Source organism: Echiichthys vipera (assembly GCF_963691815.1).
Source record: "Echiichthys vipera genome assembly, chromosome: 19".
Lineage (NCBI taxonomy): Eukaryota > Metazoa > Chordata > Actinopteri > Perciformes > Trachinidae > Echiichthys > Echiichthys vipera.
Window position 1 is genome coordinate 28,122,349 of NC_139844.1, and position 26,208 is coordinate 28,148,556.

The 26,208-nt window shown below is 51.5% G+C and overlaps 2 protein-coding genes across 2 annotated transcripts in view; one reads left to right on the forward strand and one right to left on the reverse strand.

The window, feature by feature from the left end:
* The first annotated feature begins 1,341 nt into the window (after positions 1 to 1,341).
* Positions 1,342 to 12,683, forward strand: stxbp6l (syntaxin binding protein 6 (amisyn), like). Its single transcript, XM_083933792.1, has 7 exons — positions 1,342 to 1,379; positions 3,149 to 3,316; positions 5,773 to 5,903; positions 8,257 to 8,548; positions 8,634 to 8,732; positions 10,794 to 10,957; positions 11,928 to 12,683. The coding sequence occupies exons 2-7, from the start codon at positions 3,163 to 3,165 to the stop codon at positions 11,949 to 11,951; spliced, it is 864 nt and encodes a 287-aa protein (XP_083789918.1). The 5' UTR covers positions 1,342 to 1,379; positions 3,149 to 3,162; the 3' UTR covers positions 11,952 to 12,683.
* A 3,655-nt stretch (positions 12,684 to 16,338) lies between these two features.
* Positions 16,339 to 26,208, reverse strand: part of LOC310961753 (kinesin-like protein KIF26A) — a gene marked incomplete at its 5' end in the record, with an annotated part of 37,888 nt that continues 28,018 nt past the window's right edge. The window contains 7 exon segments of the mRNA XM_083933964.1: positions 16,339 to 16,699; positions 17,536 to 17,686; positions 18,134 to 18,154; positions 20,731 to 20,921; positions 22,996 to 25,343; positions 25,345 to 25,547; positions 25,553 to 26,116. Of these exon segments, the coding sequence (XP_083790090.1) occupies positions 16,521 to 16,699; positions 17,536 to 17,686; positions 18,134 to 18,154; positions 20,731 to 20,921; positions 22,996 to 25,343; positions 25,345 to 25,547; positions 25,553 to 26,116 (3,657 nt within the window). The 3' untranslated portion in view covers positions 16,339 to 16,520.

Below are 26,208 nucleotides of genomic sequence, written 5' to 3' on the forward strand. Positions count from 1 at the left end.
CACACGTTTATGCTCCTAGAGGACACTTTAACACACGTTTATGCTCCTAGAGGACACTTTAACACACGTTTATGCTCCTAGAGGACACTTTAACACACGTTTATGCTCCTAGAGGACACTTTAACACACGTTTATGCTCCTAGAGGACACTTTAACACACGTTTATGCTCCTAGAGGACACTTTAACACACGTTTATGCTCCTAGAGGACACTTTAACACACGTTTATGCTCCTAGAGGACACTTTAGCACACGTTTATGCTCCTAGAGGACACTTTAGCACACGTTTATGCTCCTAGAGGACACTTTAACACACGTTTATGCTCCTAGAGGACACTTTAGCACACGTTTATGCTCCTAGAGGACACTTTAACACACGTTTATGCTCCTAGAGGACACTTTAGCACACGTTTATGCTCCTAGAGGACACTTTAGCACACGTTTATGCTCCTAGAGGACACTTTAGCACACGTTTATGCTCCTAGAGGACACTTTAACACACGTTTATGCTCCTAGAGGACACTTTAGCACACGTTTATGCTCCTAGAGGACACTTTAACACACGTTTATGCTCCTAGAGGACACTTTAGCACACGTTTATGCTCCTAGAGGACACTTTAACACACGTTTATGCTCCTAGAGGACACTTTAACACACGTTTATGCTCCTAGAGGACACTTTAACACACGTTTATGCTCCTAGAGGACACTTTAACACACGTTTATGCTCCTAGAGGACACTTTAACACACGTTTATGCTCCTAGAGGACACTTTAACACACGTTTATGCTCCTAGAGGACACTTTAACACACGTTTATGCTCCTAGAGGACACTTTAACACACGTTTATGCTCCTAGAGGACACTTTAACACACGTTTATGCTCCTAGAGGACACTTTAACACACGTTTATGCTCCTAGAGGACACTTTAGCACACGTTTATGCTCCTAGAGGACACTTTAACACACGTTTATGTTCCTAGAGGACACTTTAACACACGTTTATGCTCCTAGAGGACACTTTAGCACACGTTTATGCTCCTAGAGGACACTTTAACACACGATGTTTTAATGAAGACACTAAAACTCTGCTGCTGTTGTTTCAGTTTTAGATCAAAACTCTGATTTTTCTCTGTTTCTGTTGAAACTGAGCAGCTGGAGCCTCAAACAACAGGTGTCTGTTCTCTGAGCTCAGCGGCTCTGAACCGGGGCGGACCGGGGAAGGGGGGGTGTGTGTGTGAGTGTGTGTGTGTGTGTGAGTGTGTGTGTGTGTGTGTGTGTGTGCGTCCTGGGGAACATAAAGTCAACGAACGTTTAGATCAGATTGAGCAGTTTTTCTGTGGAGACGACGACCGAGAGACTGAAGCAAAGGACGAGAGCAGGTAGGCTGCACACACACACACACACACACACGCACACACACACACACACTTTCACTCTTTATGTTGATTCAATCAAACAATAACCAGCTGTTGAATGTTTAAAACAAAGTAAGATAAAGATACCATTTCATTTTGTACCTGTTTTCATCTGTTCCCATGGCAACGGTCGCTATGAGCTTGGTCACATTTTAATTTTCCTGTGACGGCTGTGATCATGATCCACTCTAGAGGACACTTTAACACACGTTTATGCTCCTAAATGACACTTTTGCACACGTTTATGCTCCTAGAGGACACTTTAACACACGTTTATGCTCCTAGAGGACACTTTAACACACGTTTATGCTCCTAGAGGATACTTTAGCACACGTTTATGCTCCTAGAGGACACTTTAAAACACGTTTATGCTCCTAGAGGACACTTTAAAACACGTTTATGCTCCTAGAGGACACTTTAAAACACGTTTATGCTCCTAGAGGACACTTTAACACACGTTTATGCTCCTAGAGGACACTTTAGCACACGTTTATGCTCCTAGAGGACACTTTAACACACGTTTATGCTCCTAGAGGACACTTTAGCACACGTTTATGCTCCTAGAGGACACTTTAACACACGTTTATGCTCCTAGAGGACACTTTAACACACGTTTATGCTCCTAGAGGACACTTTAGCACACGTTTATGCTCCTAGAGGACACATTAACACACGTTAATGCTTCAGAGGACACTTTAACACACGTTTATGCTCCTAGAGGACACTTTAGCACACGTTTATGCTCCTAGAGGACACTTTAACACACGTTTATGGTCCTAGAGGACACTTTAACACACGTTTATGCTCCTAGAGGACACTTTAGCACACTTTTATGCTCCTAGAGGACACTTTAACACACGTTTATGCTCCTAGAGGACACTTTAACACACGTTTATGCTCCTAGAGGACACTTTAACACACTTTTATGCTCCTAGAGGACACTTTAACACACGTTTATGCTCCTAGAGGACACTTTAGCACACGTTTATGCTCCTAGAGGACACTTTAACACACGTTTATGCTCCTAGAGGACACTTTAACACACGTTTATGCTCCTACAGGACACTTTAACACACGTTTATGCTCCTAGAGGACACTTTAACACACGTTTATGCTCCTAGAGGACACTTTAGCACACGTCTATGCTCCTAGAGGACACTTTAGCACACGTTTATGCTCCTAGAGGACACTTTAGCACACGTTTATGCTCCTAGAGGACACTTTAGCACACGTTTATGCTCCTAGAGGACACTTTAACACACGTTTATGCTCCTAGAGGACACTTTAGCACACGTTTATGCTCCTAGAGGACACTTTAATACACGTTTATGCTCCTAGAGGACACTTTAGCACACGTTTATGCTCCTAGAGGACACTTTAGCACACGTCTATGCTCCTAGAGGACACTTTAGCACACGTCTATGCTCCTAGAGGACACTTTAGCACACGTCTATGCTCCTAGAGGACACTTTAGCACACGTTTATGCTCCTAGAGGACACTTTAACACACGTTTAGACTCCTAGAGGACACTTTAACACACGTTTATGCTCCTAGAGGACACTTTAACACACGTTTAGACTCCTAGAGTACACTTTAACACACGTTTATGCTCCTAGAGGACACTTTAACACACGTTTATGCTCCTAGAGGACACTTTAGCACACGTTTAGTCTCCTAGAGGACACTTTCTGACTGCGCTCTAACCAGAACAGTCGTGTCCGTCCATCACCAGGTCTCAGGACTACGATGAACATCCATTCTGCTCTCAACAAAGAGCTCTTCATCCCTGCGGATGAGCGACTGTTGGTGGCGGTGGAGGTGCGGAGGAGGAGCAGGAAGAGGATGTCCTTCCTGCCGACCGGAGCCAAAGGAGACTACATCACATTCATCTGTGTTTCAGGTTCAGTCTGACATTAGCTTCAGTCTGCGAACGACGTCACAGAGAGAGAGTCGTTCTAACAGGAAAGGGTTCAAGTTATTGAGTTTTCACGTCATAACATGAAGATATCTTTAGGTTTTCATGATACTGATCTTTAACACACCCCTAACCCTGACCCCTAACCCTGACCCCTAACCCTGACCCCTAACCCTGACCCTTAACCCTGCCCCCTAACCCTGACCCCTAACCCTGACCCCTAACCCTGACCCCTGCCCCCTAACCCTGCCCCCTAACCCTGACCCCTAACCCTGACCCTGCCCTCTAACCCTGACCCCTAACCCTGCCCCCTAACCCTGACCCTGCCCTCTAACCCTGACCCTTAACCCTGCCCTCTAACCCTGACCCCTGCCCCCTAACCCTGACCCCTGCCCCCTAACCCTGACCCCTAACCCTGACCCCTAACCCTGACCCCTAACCCTGACCCCTAACCCTGACCCCTAACCCTGACCCTGCCCTCTAACCCTGCCCCCTAACCCTGCCCCCTAACCCTGACCCCTAACCCTGACCCCTAACCCTGCCCTCTAACCCTGACCCCTAACCCTGACCCCTGACCCCTAATCCTGCCCCTGCCCCTTAACCTGCCCCCTTACACTGCCCCCTAACCATGCCCCCTGACCCCTAACCCTGACCCCTAACCCTGACCCCTAACCCTGACCCCTAACCCCTAACCCTGACCCCTAACCCTGACCCCTAACCCTGCCCTCTAACCCTGCCCCCTTACCCTGACCCCTAACCCTGACCCCTAACCCTGACCCCTAACCCTGACCCCTGCCCCCTAATCCTGCCCCTGCCCCTTAACCTGCCCCCTTACACTGCCCCCTAACCATGCCCTCTAACCCTGACCCCTAACCCTGACCCCTGACCCCTAATCCTGCCCCTGCCCCTTAACCTGCCCCCTTACACTGCCCCCTAACCATGCCCCCTGACCCCTAACCCTGACCCCTAACCCTGACCCCTAACCCTGACCCCTAACCCTGCCCTCTAACCCTGCCCCCTTACCCTGACCCCTAACCCTGACCCCTAACCCTGACCCCTAACCCTGACCCCTGCCCCCTAACCCTGACCCTTAACCCTGCCCTCTAACCCTGACCCTTAACCCTGCCCTCTAACCCTGACCCCTAACCCTGCCCCCTAACCCTGCCCTCTAACCCTGCCCTCTAACCCTGACCCCTAACCCTGCCCCCTAACCCTGACCCCTAACCCTGACCCTTAACCCTGACCCTTAACCCTGCCCCCTAACCCTGACCCCTAACCCTGACCCCTAACCCTAACCCTGACCCCTAACCCTGACCCCTAACCCTGACCCCTAACCCTGCCCCCTAACCCTGACCCCTAACCCTGACCCCTAACCCTAATCCTGACCCTGACCCCTAACCCTGCCCTCTAACCCTGACCCCTAACCCTGCCCCCTAACCCTGACCCTGCCCTCTAACCCTGACCCTTAACCCTGCCCTCTAACCCTGACCCCTGCCCCCTAACCCTGACCCCTGCCCCCTAACCCTGACCCCTAACCCTGACCCCTAACCCTGACCCCTAACCCTGACCCCTAACCCTGACCCCTAACCCTGACCCTGCCCTCTAACCCTGACCCTTAACCCTGCCCTCTAACCCTGACCCCTAACCCTGACCCCTGACCCCTAATCCTGCCCCTGCCCCTTAACCTGCCCCCTTACACTGCCCCCTAACCATGCCCCCTGACCCCTAACCCTGACCCCTAACCCTGACCCCTAACCCTGACCCCTAACCCTGACCCCTAACCCTGACCCCTAACCCTGCCCTCTAACCCTGCCCCCTTACCCTGACCCCTAACCCTGACCCCTAACCCTGACCCCTAACCCTGACCCCTGCCCCCTAATCCTGCCCCTGCCCCTTAACCTGCCCCCTTACACTGCCCCCTAACCATGCCCTCTAACCCTGACCCCTAACCCTGACCCCTGACCCCTAATCCTGCCCCTGCCCCTTAACCTGCCCCCTTACACTGCCCCCTAACCATGCCCCCTGACCCCTAACCCTGACCCCTAACCCTGACCCCTAACCCTGACCCCTAACCCTGACCCCTAACCCTGCCCCCTAACCCTGACCCCTAACCCTGCCCTCTAACCCTGCCCCCTGAAAACCAACTCCTGTCTCTAAGTCTGAGCCTTTTCCTGCTTTGGCCCTGGAGTTTCAGGAACTCACCTTTTGTCCGATCATCTCGCTCTTTTTGACTCTGACTCTGTTGGTTTCCCGCCTTCTTCAGCCGGAGGACACGATACATTTATAACAGCAGAGCGCTGGTCACCAAACGGAGCCCATAACAAACATCTCAGGATGCGTTTCTTATGTTTTCTGTGCAGCGATCATGTAAAGCAGCTGTTCTACCTTAAGTTAACAGGCTTTCAGTGGGATATCACATGGTTTTGTGTCTGTTTACCTAGTGACCAACACGAGGCCGCAGCAGCTCCTCATCACCAAGGTGAAACAGTTTGGGGGCTCGTCGTCCTTCACCAGGAGGTCCCAGTGGAGAGTGGAGCAGCTCCGACAGGTCGACGGCATCAACCCCAACAAGGTCAGCAGCATTATCTCATTCTCCTCTCACCAGAGGTGGTAAAGTAAGAAGTTCGAATATATATATGTACATATATGAATATATGTGTGTACAGTGGGTACGGAAAGTATTCAGACCCCCTTAAATTTTTTACTCTTTGTTAAATTGCAGCCATGTGCTAAAATCATTTAAGTTCATTTTTTTTCCTTTTAATGTACACACAGCACCCCATATTGACAGAAAAACACAGAATTGTAGACATTTTTACAGATTTATTAAAAAAGAAAAACTGAAATATCACATGGACATAAGTATTCAGACCCTTTGCTGTGACACTTGTATATTTACCTCAGGTACTGTCCATTTCTTCTGATCATCCATGAGATGGTTCTACACCTTCATTGGAGTCCAACTGTGTTTAATTCTAATGATTGGACTTGATTAAGGAAGCCACACACCTGTCTATATAAGACCTTACAGCTCACAGTGCATGTCAGAGCAGATGAGAATCATGAGGTCGAAGGAACTGTCTGAAGAGCTCAGAGACAGAATTGTGGCAAGGCACAGATCTGGCCATGGATACAAAAAAATTTCTGCTGCACTTAAAGTTCCCAAGAGCACAGTGGCCTCCATAATCCTTAAATGGAAGACGTATGGGATGACAAGAACTCTTCCAAGAGCTGGCCGTCCAACCAAACTGAGCAATCGGGGGAGAAGAGCCTTGGTGAGAGAGGTAAAGAAGAACCCAAAGATCACAGTGGCTGAACTCCAGAGATGCAGTGAGGAGATGGGAGAAAGTTCAAGAAAGTCAACCATCACTGCAGCCCTCCACCAGTCAGGGCTTTATGGCAGAGTGGCCCGACGGAAGCCTCTCCTCAGAGTAAGACACATGAAAGCCCGCATAGAATTTGCCAAAAAACACATGAAGGACTCCCAGACTATGATAAATAAGATTCTCTGGTCTGATGAGACAAAGATAGAACTTTTTGGCCTTAATTCTAAGCGGTATGTGTGGAGAAAACCAGGCACCGCTCATCACCTGCCCAACACCATCCCTACAGTCAAGTGTGGTGGTGGGAGCATCATGCTGTGGGGGTGTTTTGCAGCTGCAGGGACAGGACGACTGGTTGCAATTGAAGGAAAGATGAATGCGGCCAAGTACAGAGATATCCTGGACGAAAACCTTTTCCAGAGTGCTATGGACCTCAGACTGGGCCGACGGTTCACCTTCCAACAAGACAATGACCCTAAGCACACAGCTAAAATGACGAAGGAGTGGCTTCGGAACAACTCTGTGACTGTTCTTGAATGGCCCAGCCAGAGCCCTGACTTGAACCCAATTGAGCATCTCTGGAGAGACCTCAAAATGGCTGTCCACCAACGTTCACCATCCAACCTGACAGAACTGGAGAGGATCTGCAAGGAGGAATGGCAGAGGATCCCCAAATCCAGGTGTGAAAAACTAGTTGCATCATTCCCAAGAAGACTCACGGCTGTATTAGCTCAAAAGGGTGCTTCCACTCAATACTGAGCAAAGGGTCTGAATACTTATGTCCATGTGATATTTCAGTTTTTCTTTTTTAATAAATCTGTAAAAATGTCTACAATTCTGTGTTTTTCTGTCAATATGGGGTGCTGTGTGTACATTAATGAGGAAAAAAATGAACTTAAATGATTTTAGCACATGGCTGCAATTTAACAAAGAGTAAAAAATTTAAGGGGGTCTGAATACTTTCCGTACCCACTGTATATATGTGTATATTTAGGCCTAAGTACTGTATTTTCAGGAGTATAAGTCGCTCCAAAAAAAACCCTTATAAGTCGCATTTTTGGGGGATGCATGAAGTGGTAACACCAAGAAAGTCCTGCAAAGTCATTTCTATTCATCGCCTTGGCAACGACCTGGGCGTGGAGACGTGGCGTCCCCGTTGACGCTCTCTCCCTGCAGCTCGTTGTTCAAGCGCCCGACTGTGAACGTGTTCCTCTGCTGCTCCATCGAGCCATCAGCTTTTAGCTGTTAGCTTTAGCCGTTAGCTGTTTGTGTTTCTTCAGTGCAGTTTGAGAATCCTCCAAGTTACTTTCTCACTCCAAACTTTCTCTCTGCTGCTCCATCACCATGTTCAGCTGCAGCTTGTGATCTGCAGAATCTGACTTTCTCTTGTGTTCAGTCGTCTTTATCAGCTGATGTTTGAATCTTCAGAGGCAGGTACAGGCTCACACTAGCGCCCTCTGTCACTGTGAACCTTTATTATAGATTCATACAGAAGTGGCACCTGAGTTTCAGTCTCAGGAGCAGACAAAACATGAAAGAAAAATCTTGTAATTTATATTAAAGGCATTGAATTGTGCTGACTTTGCCTGTTTCCTGCTCCAGGACAGCCCAGAGTTCAACCTGGTGTTTGACGGTGCTGAGGACCAGTGGGTCACCAGCTCATCAGCAGAGAAGTGCATCTTGGTCCAGATCCTGTACCACGCCTGCCAGACATACTGGGGCGGGAAGGACGGGAGTCTGGCCAAAGGCGGTCCGAGCGCTCACCGTGAGGTCGGAGCTGGACCCGGTAGCCCTTCAGTCGCCTCTGCACCCAGAACCCTGCAGGCCCGACGCAAGAGCTACGTTCCTGCCAGACCCACAGAGTTCATCAACTGCCAATCCAAACTCACAGGAGGTAGAGTCACGGGGTCATCGAGGGGGGACAACAGTCAGTCCGTCAGTGAAGGACCCGGGTGTGACGCGCTGTGTTGTTCTTTCAGACGCCTGCACCATGAATCTGCTCATCTACCGCTGCAGAGCGTTCCTGAATCGCATGAGGAACAGGATGGTGGCGAACCAAAGGAGATCACCGGCTCGAGGTCAGTCAAGGATTTACCCCTCACTAGGTTTGGTCTACTTCAACGATGATGGGGTTACACCTGGTGCAGTTGATGATGGGGTTATACCTGGTGCAGCTGATGATGGGGTTACACCTGGTGTAGTTGATGATGGGGTTATACCCGGTGCAGGTGATGATGGGGTTATACCTGGTGCAGTTGATGATGGGGTTACACCTGGTGCAGGTGATGATGGGGTTATACCTGGTGCAGGGGATGATGGGGTTACACCTGGTGCAGGTGATGATGGGGTTATACCTGGTGCAGTTGATGATGGGGTTATACCTGGTGCAGTTGATGATGGGGTTATACCTGGTGTAGTTAATGATGGGGTTATACCTGGTGCAGTTGATGATGGGGTTATACCTGGTGCAGGTGATGATGGGGTTATACCTGGTGCAGGTGATGATGGGGTTATACCTGGTGCAGGTGATGATGGGGTTACACCTGGTGCAGTTGATGATGGGGTTATACCTGGTGCAGTTGATGGGGTTATACCTGGTGCAGGTGATGATGGGGTTATACCTGGTGCAGGTGATGATGGGGTTATACCTGGTGCAGTTGATGATGGGGTAAATTTGTGGGTATGTCACCTCTGGTTAACCCACTTCTCCTCCGTCCGCTGTGTGGACAAACATCCCCACCTCCACTCTCCGCCCCGCAGCTCCTCCGCCCAACAGCTCCTCCGCCCCGCAGCACCTCCGCCCCGCAGCACCCGGGGCTCGTGTCTCTCTGGATCACTTCCCTTCTGTCGTCTTGTCTATTGTCCTCCCGGCCTGCACCTCGCTGATGCAGCAGAAAGGCTTCTCTGTGGTGTGGCGGTCAGATGAGAGCAGACTTTGTTCATTTGGGGAGGTCGATACAATAGGCGCTCTTTAGGGAGCCCGGGCCTCTGAGAGCGACAGGGAGCTCGGCGTGCCATTGAACCCGCTGACAGGGCCGGTGTCATGGGTGGGAGAGGTGCCAGGCTGCAGCAAGGCACCGAGTTACACTTCAGCAGCTCTTCATGCTTAACCTGAGTGGACCTGTGACGCGTGGAGCTGCTGACCCGGACACCACAGGATGCTGCTGCAGTTAAAGAAGAGAGCTCACACTAAAGCAAATGTGTGCGCAGCCTGAATTCAGCTCCTCTGGATACAAAACAAGCAGCTGAGCTCAGGAGTCGCTGGGTGGGACTTTGTGAAGCAGCTCTTTAACACAGCCCTCTCACTGCAGAGTGGTCCCTCGGTGCTCACACCACTGAGGTGCTGACCCGGGCGCTGCACGCTCACTCACCTGTTCCACCTGGGTTACCTGGTCTCCCCTCAAACACTGATGCAAATACTTCTAACCCTGCTTCATGGAGATCCTCCTGCAGGCACATCACTGCCCATGAGAGCTCGACGCTGCCTTAAGCATATGTAAACCAGGAGCTGCACGCAAACCGCTTTCAGGTAGCAGCCAAAGCGACACACGCCAGGGACTGGACGGACGCTTTGTCACGTCGCTCTTATCGCCCAAATCACGTTGCAGGGTTATAATTGGTTTTAAATGGAAGCTTGACGCTTTCATCGCCTCCATCGCTTTTGTTGTGAATGCACAGTCAGGCACAGCAAATCATTGAAGATCTAAACCACTCGGGTCAAAGCCTTTTTCTGCCTGTGGAGCTAGAGAAGAAGGTACAGAGGGAACTTCCCCCCTCAGGACACCAGGATCCTGAAGAGGAACACTTCCTGGGTCTGATTCAGAGTGTTACGGGATCCTGTGGGTGTTGATGGTCCCCAGAGGATGAAACGTATTTGCAAACAGCCCCCAGCACCACAGTGATGTTGCTATAGGGAACATGTGTCCATGGGGAACCATTCTTTGGTTCTTTACAGACTATCCTCAAAGCAATTTCAGTCAAAAGCAACTGGACTTGGTATTTTGTCTAGGAAGACGTTTCACCTCTCATCCAAGAGGCTTCATCAGTTCATGTACGCATCTGACCAGGACCAGGACCAGGACCAGGACCAGGCTGGGACTGTTCCAGTCTTTACAGAGTGTTTCTTCTGTTGTGTGCAGGACCAGGTCTGCCAGGACAGCGGGCCACAGGGAGGACTGTGGGCACTGTGGTCCAGAGGGTTAACGTGGCTCTGGGGGAGCGTGGAAACAGACTGACTCGTGCTGAGGACAAGACTGTGGAGCTGATGCACAAGGCCCAGCAGTTCGCAGACACCGCTCACAAGGTGACAGACACATCCGCCTATTTCTACAAAATACAGAAATGTTCATAAAGACGAATCAGGCGAACCGTCGGCCGGTGGCGTCTCCCTCCAGTCTGAGGCTCCTGAACGGGAATTGAACGCGAACCAATTCTACTTTAACTGTTCTTTTGATGCAGCGGTCTACAGGGATTCAAACCTTTACCTCATGAAGAGCGCCCCTGTCTGAGGCCGTACGGTCTACAGGGATTCAAACCGTGACCTCATGAAGAGCGCCCCTGTCTGAGTCCGTACGGTCTACAGGGATTCAAACCGTGACCTCATGAAGAGCGCCCCTGTCTGAGGCCGTACGGTCTACAGGGATTCAAACCGTGACCTCATGAAGAGCGCCCCTGTCTGAGGCCGTACGGTCTACAGGGATTCAAACCATGACCTCATGAAGAGCGCCCCTGTCTGAGGCCGTACGGTCTACAGGGATTCAAACCGTGACCTCATGAAGAGCGCCCCTGTCTGAGGCCGTACGATCTACAGGGATTCAAACCTTTACCTCATGAAGAGCGCCCCTGTCTGAGGCCGTACGGTCTACAGGGATTCAAACCGTGACCTCATGAAGAGCGCCCCTGTCTGAGGCCGTACGGTCTACAGGGATTCAAACCGTGACCTCATGAAGAGCGCCCCTGTCTGAGGCCGTACGGTCTACAGGGATTCAAACCGTGACCTCATGAAGAGCGCCCCTGTCTGAGGCCGTACGGTCTACAGGGATTCAAACCGTGACCTCATGAAGAGCGCCCCTGTCTGAGGCCGTACGGTCTACAGGGATTCAAACCGTGACCTCATGAAGAGCGCCCCTGTCTGAGGCCGTACAGTGACGGCTCCGTCCACGCGTGCACAGACTGGAGGGGGACGTCACCGCGGCGATGGCGGCTGGATTCGTCTTTGTCTAACGTTCAGATGTGCGTCCGTGTTTGTGATGTTGTGGTTTTGTCTCCTGCAGCTCGCCCTCAAACACTCAAAGTAGAGTGTGACGCTGACGCCGTGTGACGCTGACGCCGTGTGACGCTGACGCCGTGTGACGCTGACGCCGTGTGACGCTGACGCCGTGTGACGCTGACGCAAAGGGAACTGAACGTGTGCGCTGTGTTCGGTCTGAGGGTCGGACCCGTGGTCACGTTCACTTCCTGTCCCGGACTCAAACTAAAGTCACTGAGTTTTAAACGCCGCTGACGTTTCCGTTGAACCTTTGCTTCCTCTCACTGAAGCGTTTCTAACTCTAACCGCTGACACTTCGTAATAACCTGAGGCGTTCGGGGCGTTTGATGCTAACGTTTGGATTCAACTGCACTAAATGTTTGACTTCCTGTTGCTAACACGACTCCTCCAGATGGTTGAGTCTCCTGGTTCTCATGGTCTCAGCAGATCCATCTGAACTCTGGTTTAAAGATCTTTGTGAAGGGGTGAAAATCCTGGTTTCTGATTGGATAAACCATCTGTCTGTCACCAACACACGGGCCAAACCAACCAATCAGATGAGTGAAGCGTGTGACGTGCTAACAGCGTGTGACGTGCTAACAGCGTGTGACGTGCTAACAGCGTGTGACGTGCTAACAGCGTGGAGGCAAAGCTCAGAAAGGAAACAACATGTGGGTAAAGGAGAGTTTCCCTTTGTGTGTGTGTGTGTGTGTGTGTGTGTGTGTGTGTGTGTGTGTGTGTGTGTTGTGTTTGTGTGTGTGTGTGTGTGTGTGTGTGTTGTGTCTGTGTTGTGTTGTGTTGTGTTTGTGTGTGTGTGTGTTTGTGTCTGTCGTGTTTGTGTCTGTTGTTGTTTCCATGTGTGTGTGTGTCTGTGTTGTGTTGTGTTGTGTTGTGTGTGTGTGTGTGTGTGTGTGTGTGTGTGTGTGTGTGTGTGTGTGTGTGTGTGTGTGTGTGTGTGTGTGTGTGTGTGTGTGTGTGTGTGTGTGTGTGTGTGTGTGTGTGTGTGTGTGTGTGTGTGTGTGTGTGTGTGTGTGTGTGTGTGTGTGTCGTTGGTCATGTCGTGTACAGAGGTCGCTCTGACAGCAGGTCCTGATGTTGACGTCCTCCATGTTTGAACTTCCTGTCTCTGATGTCATGTGACGCTGTTTCGATGTTTCGATGTTTCGATGTTTCGTTCTTTGAACCAATGAAACAATAAATGAATCTGGGCGTCAGCGCTGAACCGTGTGTTTTTACTCTCAACAAGAACCGGACTCACTCGATCCTGGTTCCTCTGGTTCCTCTGGTTCCTTTGGTTCCTCTGGTTCCTCTGGTTCCTCTGGTTCCTCTGGTTCCTCTGGTTCCTCTCTCTGGTTCCTCTGGTTCCTCTGGTTCCTCTCTCTGGTTCCTCTGGTTCCTCTGGTTCCTCTCTCTGGTTCCTCTGGTTCCTCTGGTTCCTTTGGTTCCTCTCTCTGGTTCCTTTGGTTCCTCTGGTTCCTTTGGTTCCTCTCTCTGGTTCCTCTCTCTGGTTCCTTTGGTTCCTCTGGTTCCTTTGGTTCCTCTCTCTGGTTCCTCTCTCTGGTTCCTCTGGTTCCTCTGGTTCCTCTGGTTCCTCTCTCTGGTTCCTCTGGTTCCTCTCTCTGGTTCCTTTGGTTCCTCTGGTTCCTCTGGTTCCTCTGGTTCCTCTCTCTGGTTCCTCTGGTTCCTCTGGTTCCTTTGGTTCCTTTGGTTCCTCTCTCTGGTTCCTCTGGTTCCTCTGGTTCCTCTCTCTGGTTCCTCTGGTTCCTCTCTCTGGTTCCTTTGGTTCCTTTGGTTCCTCTCTCTGGTTCCTCTGGTTCCTCTGGTTCCTCTGGTTCCTTTGGTTCCTCTGGTTCCTCTGGTTCCTCTCTCTGGTTCCTCTCTCTGGTTCCTCTGGTTCCTCTGGTTCCTCTGGTTCCTCTCTCTGGTTCCTTTGGTTCCTCTCTCTGGTTCCTCTGGTTCCTTTCTCTGGTTCCTCTGGTTCCTCTGGTTCCTCTGGTTCCTCTGGTTCATCTCTCTGGTTCCTTTGGTTCCTCTCTCTGGTTCCTCTCTCTGGTTCCTCTGGTTCCTCTGGTTCCTCTGGTTCCTTTGGTTCCTTTGGTTCCTTTGGTTCCTTTGGTTCCTCTCTCTGGTTCCTCTGGTTCCTCTGGTTCCTCTGGTTCCTCTCTCTGGTTCCTCTGGTTCCTCTGGTTCCTCTCTCTGGTTCCTTTGGTTCCTCTCTCTGGTTCCTCTGGTTCCTCTGGTTCCTCTCTCTGGTTCCTCTGGTTCCTCTGGTTCCTCTGGTTCCTCTCTCTGGTTCCTCTGGTTCCTCTCTCTGGTTCCTCTGGTTCCTGTGGTTCCTTTGGTTCCTCTGGTTCCTCTGGTTCCTCTGGTTCCTCTCTCTGGTTCCTTTGGTTCCTCTGGTTCCTCTGGTTCCTCTCTCTGGTTCCTCTGGTTCCTCTCTCTGGTTCCTTTGGTTCCTCTGGTTCCTCTGGTTCCTTGTAATTTATCGCAATTAAACCACAGTCTGTATAAAAACAGACGTAGCGTCTCCGTCGGCTCCGTTCTCTAACTTGATCCAGTCGTCCTCACCTACGGGAGTCTCCATGTGTCAGACTTTGACTCCTCTGACCATAAAAGGGCATGTATGTGACGTTGGGGGGAGGGGCGTACGTCCATCTGGCTGACGGTTAAAGTGCTTAAAAATGCTTGAAGTTTTTCTAATTTTTATTTTACCAGGAAAGAGACAAAAAACGCTTTTTTGAGGGAAAGTTTACAAAGTTAGAGACAAAAAAAAACTGATAAAAAACAAACAAACTGATAAAAAACCAAAAAGACGCTCGTCTCAAGTTTTCTCTGATTTAAAAGCGTTTAAAGAAAAAATGCATTAAAGTGAAAGTGCAACAAAATGAAACCACAGTTTATCTTTATTAACTCGTTATTTACTCTTTATTATCACTTTATTTACACTTTAATAACTCTTAAATAACACGTTAATAACTCTCGTTATGAACTATGAAAAACTTTTCAGTAACAAAATCAGAAAAGTTTCACGTTAAAAAAACAAAGATTTAAAAAAGAGCAGAAAAGTTTTCAAAAGCCTGAGAACGTTTTTAAATCATAAAAATAATAATAATAAATAAATCCTTCAAACTCTTCATTTTGAGAAATAAGTTAAAAAAATAAATAAAAACAGTTTAAAATAATATTAAATGAAAACATTTGAAAAAAAATAAAAACAAACATGAATAAATAATAAAAAGCTCTTTAAATAAATAAATGTTTGAGTTATTAATGAAATGTTTTTAAAGTTTATGATTCATTATTTTTTATTTCTTTAATATTTTGTCTGAAAAATAAAAAAATAAAAAAAGTCAAATATAAAAAACATGGATCTGAATAAAACAAAGATCAAAGGATTTATTTTATTATTTTAGTCACTTCATCAGAGACTCGTTGATTTTACTCACGTCTTTATTTTTATTTATATTTTTATTTATTTTTATTTCTCAGAGTTTTAAATTCACACTTTGAAACTTTCTGTTTTCTTCTCTAAACACGTTTCTTACATTTCTTATTTCTGTTTTTATGTTTCTTTGTTTTTTAGTCCCAGGTAAAGCTGCACTCGATAGGTCCGGCCCCTCCCCCTCCCCCACCGAGCCCCTCCCTCCCTGGTGCTCGTCAGTGCACGTGCACCAGATTCCTGTGAACGCGCCCGTGTCTCATCATACAGCAGCAGAGAACACGCTACATGGAGGTAGAGATGCTAACTCACAGATAACTGCTAACGTCCTTTAGCGTGTGCTCTCTACTCTCTCTGAACTTCCGATAATCGTCTCCTTCGTCGCCGCCCGTCACAAACGCCTCATCCTTCGCGTCCTTCGCCGTTTCCCGTTCCTCGCCATGAACGTGTATCAGCTGGACACACTGCACTGCATTTCAGAATGGCCGCTGCTCGTGTCAGCGAGCACTGAGAGAAGCTGCGGATCCATAAAGTGTGTTTGTGTGGAAGTCAATGAGAAAACGAGCCTCAACTTCTCTCTGCTTTTATTTCCTCATTAACATTTAATCATGAGTTCATGTCTCAGTGTCTAGATTCAGTTCAGCGTGAGTTCAAGCTAACGTTAGCTAATGTTAGCTGCTAACTGAAGGGAAACTGTTGATTTTCATCACTTCAGTACCTAACAAAGCTAACGTTAGCTAATGTTAGCCGCTAACTGAAGGGAAACTGTTGATTTTCATCAGTTCAGTTGCTAACAAAGCTAACGTTAGCTAATGTTAGCCGCTAACTGAAGGAAGTGTCACTGCAGCTAACGGCGCCTGCGTCCACCAAAGAACACCCTGATCACTTAACAGACAAATCATCAGTTTCTGTCTTTAGCCGTTAGCTTAGCACAGCGCCACTGAAGCGACACCGTTCAGAGCGGTCGTCCACAAATCAACGTGTGCCGTAACCGTGGTAACGACCATTTACACAGTCATGGATTAACTGAAGGTTTCTAAACGTTCACGATCGTTTTCCATCAGAGGAAAAGAAGTCAGGACGTGTTCGGGTTCATGTTCTGACCCGAGGAGGGTCGGATGGTTCCGGTCCTGGTTTATGTAGGTTCATGGGGACCCCGGGGGGGGGGCAGTATCCACCTCACACCTCCACCCCCTGCTGTCCTCCCTGCGCGGCGGCGGCGGCAGCGCTGTCGAAGCAGGTCTCCATCATGACGCGGGACTTGCAGAGGTTGACGCAGTACTCCAGCTCCGCCGTGGCCTGAGCCAGAGCCTCCAGGTACTCCTGGGACTCCCGGTCCAGGTCCTGGTCCACGTCGACTGGAGGGAGGACGCAGACGGGAAGAGACCAGTAAGACCCTTTTAATGCTTCTGATTCAAAAATGATCGTCTCAACTTAACCGTCTCCTTTAGTGGTCTCAACTTAACCGTCTCCTTTAGTGGTCTCAACTTAACCGTCTCCTTTAGTGGTCTCAACTTAACCGTCTCCTTTAGTGTCTCAACTTAACCGTCTCCTTTAGTGTCTAAACTTAACCGTCTCCTTTAGTGGTCTCAACTTAACCGTCTCCTTTAGTGGTCTCAACTTAACCGTCTCCTTTAGTGGTCTCAACTTAACCGTCTCCTTTAGTGGTCTCAACTTAACCGTCTCCTTTAGTGGTCTCAACTTAACCGTCTCCTTTAGTGTCTAAACTTAACCGTCTCCTTTAGTGGTCTCAACTTAACCGTCTCCTTTAGTGGTCTCAACTTAACCGTCTCCTTTAGTGGTCTCAACTTAACCGTCTCCTTTAGTGTCTCAACTTAACCGTCTCCTTTAGTGGTCTCAACTTAACCGTCTCCTTTAGTGGTCTCAACTTAACCGTCTCCTTTAGTGTCTAAACTTAACCGTCTCCTTTAGTGACTAAACTTAACCGTCTCCTTTAGTGACTAAACTTAACCGTCTCCTTTAGTGGTCTCAACTTAACCGTCTCCTTTAGTCGTCTATACCCTGGTAAAGACCCTGGTCTGGTAAAGACCCTGGTCTGGTTGTGACCCTGGTCTGGTTGAGACCCTGGTCTGGTTAAGACCCTGGTCTGGTTGAGACCCTGGTCTGGTAAAGACCCTGGTCTGGTAGAGACCCTGGTCTGGTTGAGACCCTGGTCTGAGGGGGCCGTACTCACACTCTCCGCTCCACCTGCCGGGGGGCAGCATCAGCCGGGTCTTGGCCTCCTCCAGCTCCAGCTTCAGCCTCTGGTGTTCGCTCCTCAGCTCCGTGATCCGCTGCTGCCTCTGCTCCAGGACCCGGAGCCGCCCGTTAAAGTAGAGCAGACCCTGAGGAGCACACAGAACCAGAACTCAACAGGACCCGCTCACAGACCCTGAGGAGCACACAGACCAGAACTCAACAGGACCCGCTCACAGACCCTGAGGAGCACACAGAACCAGAACTCAACAGGACCCGCTCACAGACCCTGAGGAGCACACAGAACCAGAACTCAACAGGACCCGCTCACAGACCCTGAGGAGCACACAGAACCAGAACTCAACAGGACCCGCTCACAGACCCTGAGGAGCACACAGAACCAGAACTCAACAGGACCCGCTCACAGACCCTGAGGAGCACACAGAACCAGAACTCAACAGGACCCGCTCACAGACCCTGAGGAGCACACAGAACCAGAACTCAACAGGACCCCTCAGGACTAAACTGTCCTTCACAATAAAAGCCCCACACTGTGATGAGTTGACAGGGAAGAGGAACATTAGTTTGAAACTCACCTTTTCAACATCATGGAACGTCTGCGGAGAGAAGAGAGAGAGAGAGTGAGACCAGGCACTTCCTGTCCCTCCAAAATAAATCACAGCTCATGTCTCCCACCCCTCCAAAATAAATCACAGCTCATGTCTCCTGTCCCTCCAAAATAAATCACAGCTCATGTCTCCTGTCCCTCCAAAATAAACCACAGCTCATGTCTCCTGTCCCTCCAAAATAAATCACACCTCATGTCTCCTGTCCCTCCAAAATAAACCACAGCTCATGTCTCCTGTCCCTCCAAAATAAATCACAGCTCATGTCTCCCGCCCCTCCAAAATAAATCACACCTCATGTCTCCTGTCCCTCCAAAATAAATCACAGCTCATGTCTCCTGTCCCTCCAAAATAAATCACAGCTCATGTCTCCTGTCCCTCCAAAATAAATCACAGCTCATGTCTCCTGTCCCTCCAAAATAAATCACAGCTCATGTCTCCTGTCCCTCCAAAATAAATCACAGCTCATGTCTCCCACCCCTCCAAAATAAATCACACCTCATGTCTCCCGCCCCTCCAAAATAAATCACACCTCATGTCTCCTGTCCCTCCAAAATAAATCACACCTCATGTCTCCTGTCCCTCCAAAATAAATCACAGCTCATGTCTCCCGTCCCTCAGGACACGGTCGGCTCAAAGTTAACGAGGCGTGAACACGTAGACGGGTGACGCCATAAAGACTAACCGCTCCTCCTCCTCCTCCGCCTCCGTCACTCAGACTCAAACCATTTAATGTGAAACCTGTAATATATTTTGTAGGAGCCAGTATTGGGTTTTATTTTGTGTTTTACTTTGGTGGGGTCACTTCCTGGGGAAAAGGAAGTGAGGTAAGACCCTACAGGAGAGCAGAGTGAGGCTGATTTCTGTTTTTTAACGTTTTCCTCCAGGAACAGGAAGTGAAAGATGCTGAAACCGGAAGTGAAAGATGCTGAAACCGGAAGTGAAAGATGCTGAAACCGGAAGTGAAAGATGCAGAAACAGGAAGTGAAAGATGCTGAAACAGGAAGTGAAAGATGCTGAAACAGGAAGTGAAAGATGCTGAAACCGGAAGTGAAAGATGCAGAAACAGGAAGTGAAAGATGCTGAAACAGGAAGTGAAAGATGCAGAAACAGGAAGTCAAAGATGCAGAAACAGGATGCGCAAGATGCTGAAACAGGAAGTGGACGCGCTGCAGTTTGAGCTGTTTATGGTAAGAGCCTCACCCCTGACCCCCCCCCACCTCTGACCCCGCCTCACCTCTGACCTCACCTCTGACCTCACCTCTGACCCCCCCTCACCTCTGACCCCCCCTCACCTCTGACCCCGCCTCACCTCTGACCCCGCCTCCCCTCTGACCCCCCCTCCCCTCTGGCCCCGCCTCACCTCTGACCCCCCCCACCTCTGACCTCACCTCTGACCCCGCCTCACCTCTGACCCCGTCTCACCTCTGACCCCGCCTCCCCTCTGACCCCGTCTCACCTCTGACCCCGCCTCCCCTCTGACCCCGCCTCCACCTCTGACCCCGCCTCACCTCTGACCCCGCCTCACCTCTGACCCCGCCTCACCTCTGACCCCCCCTCACCTCTGAACCCGCCTCCCCTCTGACCCCCCCTCCCCTCTGACCCCGCCTCCCCTCTGACCCCCCCTCCCCTCTGACCCCGCCTCCCCTCTGACCCCCCTCCCCTCTGACCCTGCCTCCCCTCTGACCCCCCCTCCCCTCTGACCCCGCCTCCCCTCTGACCCCGCCTCCCCTCTGACCCCCCCTCCCCTCTGACCCTGCCTCCCCTCTGTCCTCGCCTCACCTCTGACCCCGCCTCACCTCTGACCTCACCTCTGACCCCGCCTCCCCTCTGACCCCGCCTCACCTCTGGCCCCGCCTCACCTCTGGCCCCGCCTCCACCTCTGACCTCACCTCTGACCTCCCCTCTGACCTCCCCTCTGACCTCCCCTCTGACCCCCCACTCACCTCTGACCTCACCTCTGACCCCGCCTCACCTCTGACCCCGCCTCACCTCTGACCCCCCCTCACCTCTGAACCCGCCTCCCCTCTGACCCCCCCTCCCCTCTGACCCCGCCTCCCCTCTGACCCCGCCTCCCCTCTGACCCCCCCTCCCCTCTGACCCTGCCTCCCCTCTGTCCTCGCCTCACCTCTGACCCCGCCTCACCTCTGACCTCACCTCTGACCCCGCCTCCCCTCTGACCCCGCCTCACCTCTGACCCCGCCTCCCCTCTGACCCCGCCTCCCCTCTGACCTCACCTCTGACCTCACCCCTGGCCCCGCCTCACCCCTGACCCCGCCTCACCTCTGGCCCCGCCTCCCCTCTGACCTCACCTCTGACCTCCCCTCTGACCTCCCCTCTGACCTCCCCTCTGACCCCCCACTCACCTCTGACCTCACCTCTGACCCCGCCTCCCCTCTGACCCCGCCTCCACCTCTGACCCCCCTCACCTCTGACCCCCCTCACCTCTGACCCCGCCTCCCCTCTGACCTCACCTCTGACTCCGCCTCCACCTCTGACCTCACCTCTGACCCCCCCTCACCTCTGACCTCCCCTCTGACCCCGCCTCCCCTCTGACCCCGCCTCACCTCTGGCCCCGCCTCCACCTCCCTCCTCCTCTGCAGGCGCTCCACGTCGTCGATCTCGTACACCTTTATCTCAAAGGGCTCCTTCAGGGCGCCGCCCAGCGGGGGCAGGTCCACCCACTGGCCCCCCGCCGTCCCGCCCAGAGACGAGGCGTCCGGGAGGGGAGCCGGGATCAGACGCCGCCGCAGGAAACCTGATGAGAGTCAAGCAGAGACACGGTGAGTGGAGCGTCTCACACACAGATCACATCTTACAGGGGTTAGCTCGGGGCAGCACGGTGAAGGCATTCAAAGGTCTTTTTTAACCACTAATGCTGCTGAAAATAACAGCAAACCTCTGCAGCAGCATGAGAAGAGTCCCTACACACACACACACACACACACACACACACACACACACGAGAAGAGTCCCTGCACACACAACAAAGCACCAATGGGCTCCTTCCACTGTAATGGACTTTACTATGAGAGGAGCTGGTGCAGGGGCCAGTAGGTAAGTCTTTAAAACACTCTTTAATAAACTCTGGCTTCACTCACTACGCTGATGATGCTTTGTTGTGTGTGTAGGGACTCTTCTCTTGTGTGTGTGTGTGTGTGCATGTGCGTGTGCGTGTGTGTGTGTGTGTGTGTGTGTGTGTGTGTGTGTGTGTGTGTGATAATTGGAGTTTGATGTTTGATGTACACGGCCTCATGAATCATTCATAACGGCGCAGGGCCCAGATCCTCAGAGGTGCTCGTGACCCGGTGCCGCGGCAGAATCCCAATCAGCTGCAGCAGCTGCAGCAGGATTCACGCGTCGTCCCAGATCATGTGCACTGATGCAGATGTGAGGATAAACTCGTGCGGCAGCTTTGATGGATGCTCCCGCAGCAGAAACACCTCGACTCCTCAGCGTTCATGAACACATTAAAGTGAACAGCCGCTCCTCGTCAGTCTGACGGACGTGAGCGGCTCTTTCACGTCCTCGTCACAGAGAAATGAAACCTCGTTTTAATAACAAGTGCACAAACAAAGTGTCCTCTAGGAGCATAAACGTGTGTTAAAGTGCCCTCTAGGAGCATGAAGGTGTGCTAAAGTGTCCTCTAGGAGCATAAACGTGTGTTAAAGTGTCCTCTAGGAGCATAAACGTGTGTTAAAGTGTCCTCTAGGAGCATAAACGTGTGCTAAAGTGTCCTCTAGGAGCATAAACGTGTGTTAAAGTGTCCTCTAGGAGCATAAACGTGTGCTAAAGTGTCCTCTAGGAGCATAAACGTGTGCTAAAGTGTCCTCTAGGAGCATAAACGTGTGTTAAAGTGTCCTCTAGGAGCATAAACGTGTGCTAAAGTGTCCTCTAGGAGCATAAACGTGTGTTAAAGTGTCCTCTAGGAGCATAAACGTGTGCTAAAGTGTCCTCTAGGAGCATAAACGTGTGCTAAAGTGTCCTCTAGGAGCATAAACGTGTGTTAAAGTGTCCTCTAGGAGCATAAACGTGTGCTAAAGTGTCCTCTAGGAGCATAAACGTGTGCTATAGTGTCCTCTAGGAGCATAAACGTGTGTTAAAGTGTCCTCTAGGAGCATAAACGTGTGTTAAAGTGTCCTCTAGGAGCATAAACGTGTGCTAAAGTGTCCTCTAGGAGCATAAACGTGTGCTAAAGTGAACTCTAGGAGCATAAACGTGTGTTAAAGTGTCCTCTAGGAGCATAAACGTGTGTTAAAGTGTCCTCTAGGAGCATAAACATGAGTTAAAGTGTCCTCTAGGAGCATAAACGTGTGTTAAAGTGTCCTCTAGGAGCATAAACGTGTGTTAAAGTGTCCTCTAGGAGCATAAACGTGTGTTAAAATGTCCTCTAGGAGCCTAAACGTGTGTTAAAGTGTCCTCTAGGAGCATAAACGTGTGCTAAAGTGTCCTCTAGGAGCATAAACGTGTGTTAAAGTGTCCTCTAGGAGCATAAACGTGTGCTAAAGTGTCCTCTAGGAGCATAAACGTGTGTTAAAGTGTCCTCTAGGAGCATAAACGTGTGTTAAAGTGTCCTCTAGGAGCATAAACGTGTGCTAAAGTGTCCTCTAGGAGCATAAACGTGTGTTAAAGTGTCCTCTAGGAGCATAAACGTGTGTTAAAGTGTCCTCTAGGAGCATAAACGTGTGTTAAAGTGTCCTCTAGGAGCCTAAACGTGTGTTAAAGTGTCCTCTAGGAGCATAAACGTGTGTTAAAGTGTCCTCTAGGAGCCTAAACAACATTATTCTGGACCCAGTGATTCACATTTCTTTACCTCCTGAAGGCGGACTCACCGTTCCCTCTCTTCTTGGGCGATTTAGAAACTCTGCCTCTGTTGGACGAGGACACTCCGCTCTCGCTCATGGAGTCGTGTGCTGACGAGGTGCTGCCCGTGGTTTCGCTGTCCCGGATCATGCTCTCATAGCCGCTGCTCCCCCCGCTGTGGTAGAAGAGCGCGGTGCGGCCCATGGCGGGGGGCAGCTCCCCGCTCAGGACGCTGCTGTTGTCGCTGCCCTGTCCGCTGCTGTAGCGCTGCGGCCTCCGAGGTGCCGTGACTTTGCTGTACGGGGATGGGAGCGGCGTGATGCCCGGCGGCTCTGAGTCACCACTAGTACCGGTGTCAGTGCCGTCACTTCCTGTTTCTCTGGGCCCCCTGCTGAGCTGCTTCCTTTGGCTACCAGAGGCTAGCTCGCTAACCCGGCTGTTAGCCGCCCTGCTGATGGCCTGCTTTGTGCCCATGATGGTGCCTCTTCCCGTCTTGACTGTGGCCCCGGACCGAACTGGGGACTTAGCGGTTGGAGGTAGGCTGGAGTTAGGTGCAGCTACATTATCAGGAGGTTTAGGGGCGGAGCACAGGCTCCTGGAACAGCTGGTAGACAGAGATCGAACCTTTGATCCGCCAGAAACTGCTGCTCGTGAGCTGCTGTTGCCTTTGACCTGCACCAGTTTGTGTGTCGTTGCAAAGACGCCAGGAGGAACGTGGGCAGAGGTGGAGGCCGGGACCCCGAGTCTTGGCACTGACCTGGTGGATCTGCTGTGGCCTCCCAACGTAGCACCACTGTCCTCACTGGACAGTTCAGGCTTGGACCCGGCCAAAGTTAGACCGTCACATCTCTCCAGAGACATCAGGCTTCCATAGGTCCTGGAGGACTCTGCTTTGGCCCCCCGTGTCTTCAGGCTTGACGAGGTCCTGGCAGAGCCATGCTCTGTTTTTAGACTGGACGTCCTGTGGCTGAATGACTCGGCCCGGGGCCTGATGGAGGGTTCTTCCTCTGAGTTTGATGTTTTAGAGAATGAGAACTTCCCGAGGTCGCTGCTCGTTTTGAAGGCGCTTGGAGAAAGTGCTGTTCTTGTCTTCTGTTCCTGGCTCGACTGTCTGAAGGGGGGCGCAGCAGGGGACAGGTTCCCAGAGCCAGACTTGGAGCTCACGCTGCTTTTCTGCCCATTTGACTTTTTCCCCAAGGATGAAAACCTCAGGGCGCCCATCACTGAAGTGCCCTCGCTGCCCCATCTTGAATCCGAACTCTGGGGAACAGAAATGGTTCCCAGAGTCGTGGCCCCGCGGGTTAGTCGCGGCAGCTTGATGAGAGTATCTCCTCTCCTGCCGCTGGACCTCTCACAACCATCCACAACCCTCTGGGCTGAAGTCATCTGTGCCTTTGGCGGCCTGGGTACACTGTGACTGCTCCCCCCGGGCCTCTTAGAGGAAACACTGCTCATGCCACTCCTCGGTGGCTTACCTGCAGAGAGAAGCTCAACCTCTCTGGGGTCAGACTGACGGTCCTCGTGTCTGCCTTCCTGTCTGCTGCAGCCCACAGGTGCAGGTGAGGTAGGCTTGTTTTTCCTGGGAAGACTGGAACAGGCGGCATGATGGGAAATCTGGGCTGACACTGAAGTGTTCAGAGTTCCGGCTCTCGCCTTAGGGGAGCCTTTCAGGGAGGCTTTGGTCGGGTCGGGGGACGGAGGGCACCTGGTAAAAGCAGGTTTGTTGGGAGTTGCGGGGCCACTGTCGAGCTCAGAGAAGCAGACGCCGCTGTCGTTCAGGGAGCTCTTGATGCCGTGCTGCAAAAACGGCTGTCTATGAAAAATACTTGGCGAAGTTAGCACGGATGCGTCCTCTGGTGCCAGGATTCTGTCCCTCACATTAAGCCTGTTTGTTGAACAAGTTCCTTCCCTCTCAGCCGACTCAGCACTCGCTTCACTTGGCCACGAGTCAACACTCGAGTGTTTGTTGTCATGTCGGGAAAACAACACCTCCTGGCAGTCGGTGCCAGCATCAGCCCCAGGTCCCACAGCTCCTTGTTGACACGTGTAAGCATCGTACTCATCGTTAATGCTGCTGATGATGCTCACAGGCCCAGAGCCAGAGCCAGAGGCCTGCAGAGAGCGGGCGCTGCTGAAGCTGAGGAGGTTGGGGGGGCGGCCGTTGCCTGGGATGAGTCCATGAGGAAGCTCCTCTACGACCGTGAACACAAGCTCGTCCTCCCCGTTCAGCTCCACAGGCTGCTGCAGTGTCACCGTAGTCCTCAGAAAATCCCCGTCGAGACATCTTCCAAGCAGAGCAGCGCGGAGGTTGTGGGCCCTTTCCATGTTGGGGGACCCCAGAGGTTGTCCCTGCCTCAGTGGTTGTTGCTCATTCCCACTGGGGAGTCCTAGCTACAACCTCCCCAGGCTGAGACGCTGCCCTGGATGTCCTGGGTAAGGACGGAGAGGCGGATGGTTTGGGTACACCCCCTCTGAGGTAGACCCTCTCCCGCACCACCGGCTCTGAGTCCTGGGAAAAAGTCCCAACTTGCTTCACCAACCATGGCTGAAAGGGAAGTTTCTCCCCATCCGCACTCGTCCGTTGGAGGTGTCCATGGCTGAAGGGGAATCGCTTTGTTCCTGTTTGTCTGTACATGTTGGTGTGCTCTCTATGAACCATGGAGAGGGGCTCATTTCAGACTCTGGTGGAGACGGTGGCTCAGTGGGTTTGGTGGCTCCAGCCTCAGTCCTGAGCACTGCTGCTGGTTCTGCTTTGGCCTCTGTGCCGAACGAAGCCGGCCCTTCGCTGCCGTCGATGCAGTCGAGTCTCTCCTGCAGCTCTGCAAACGTGTCACACTTAAAGTATTCTCCGTCAGGCCTGGGCGCGTCTCTGACTCGTTTCCTGTTCAGGGAGGGGACGATGGGAACGAAGGAGGGCGGCCCCTCGTTGTCGCTCAGCTCTCGGTCTGAGACGGCCACCCCGCCCGGCCCCACGTAAATGACCGTGTCGCAGGAGTGTTCGCTGCTGGAGTAGTCCGGCTCGCTGGAGAGCCACAGGGGCGTGTCCGGGTCGAGGGCGATGGTCCGAGGGTGGACGGGCCTAAGGTGAGGAGGGCGATGGGCTGGGCCTTCCTCGCAGGAACTCTCCCCTCCGGAGGAGCTGGACGCGTGCTGCAGGTGGGAGAGAAACACAGGATTACCGTCCTAATGAGAGCTGCACGACTCAACGAGAGTCCTCTGTCTGATCTGTGCGAGGTGAGAGT

What these genes read in the sequence shown, in the direction of transcription:
- stxbp6l (XM_083933792.1), top strand. Translation starts at nt 3,163, where the DNA reads ATGAACATCCATTCTGCTCTCAACAAAGAGCTCTTCATCCCTGCGGAT. An exon ending in AAGGAGATCACCGGCTCGAG is followed by an intron (nt 8,733 to 10,793) that starts GTCAGTCAAGGA and finishes TGTTGTGTGCAG; the next exon opens with GACCAGGTCTGCCAGGACAG. An exon ending in TCGCAGACACCGCTCACAAG is followed by an intron (nt 10,958 to 11,927) that starts GTGACAGACACA and finishes TGTCTCCTGCAG; the next exon opens with CTCGCCCTCAAACACTCAAA.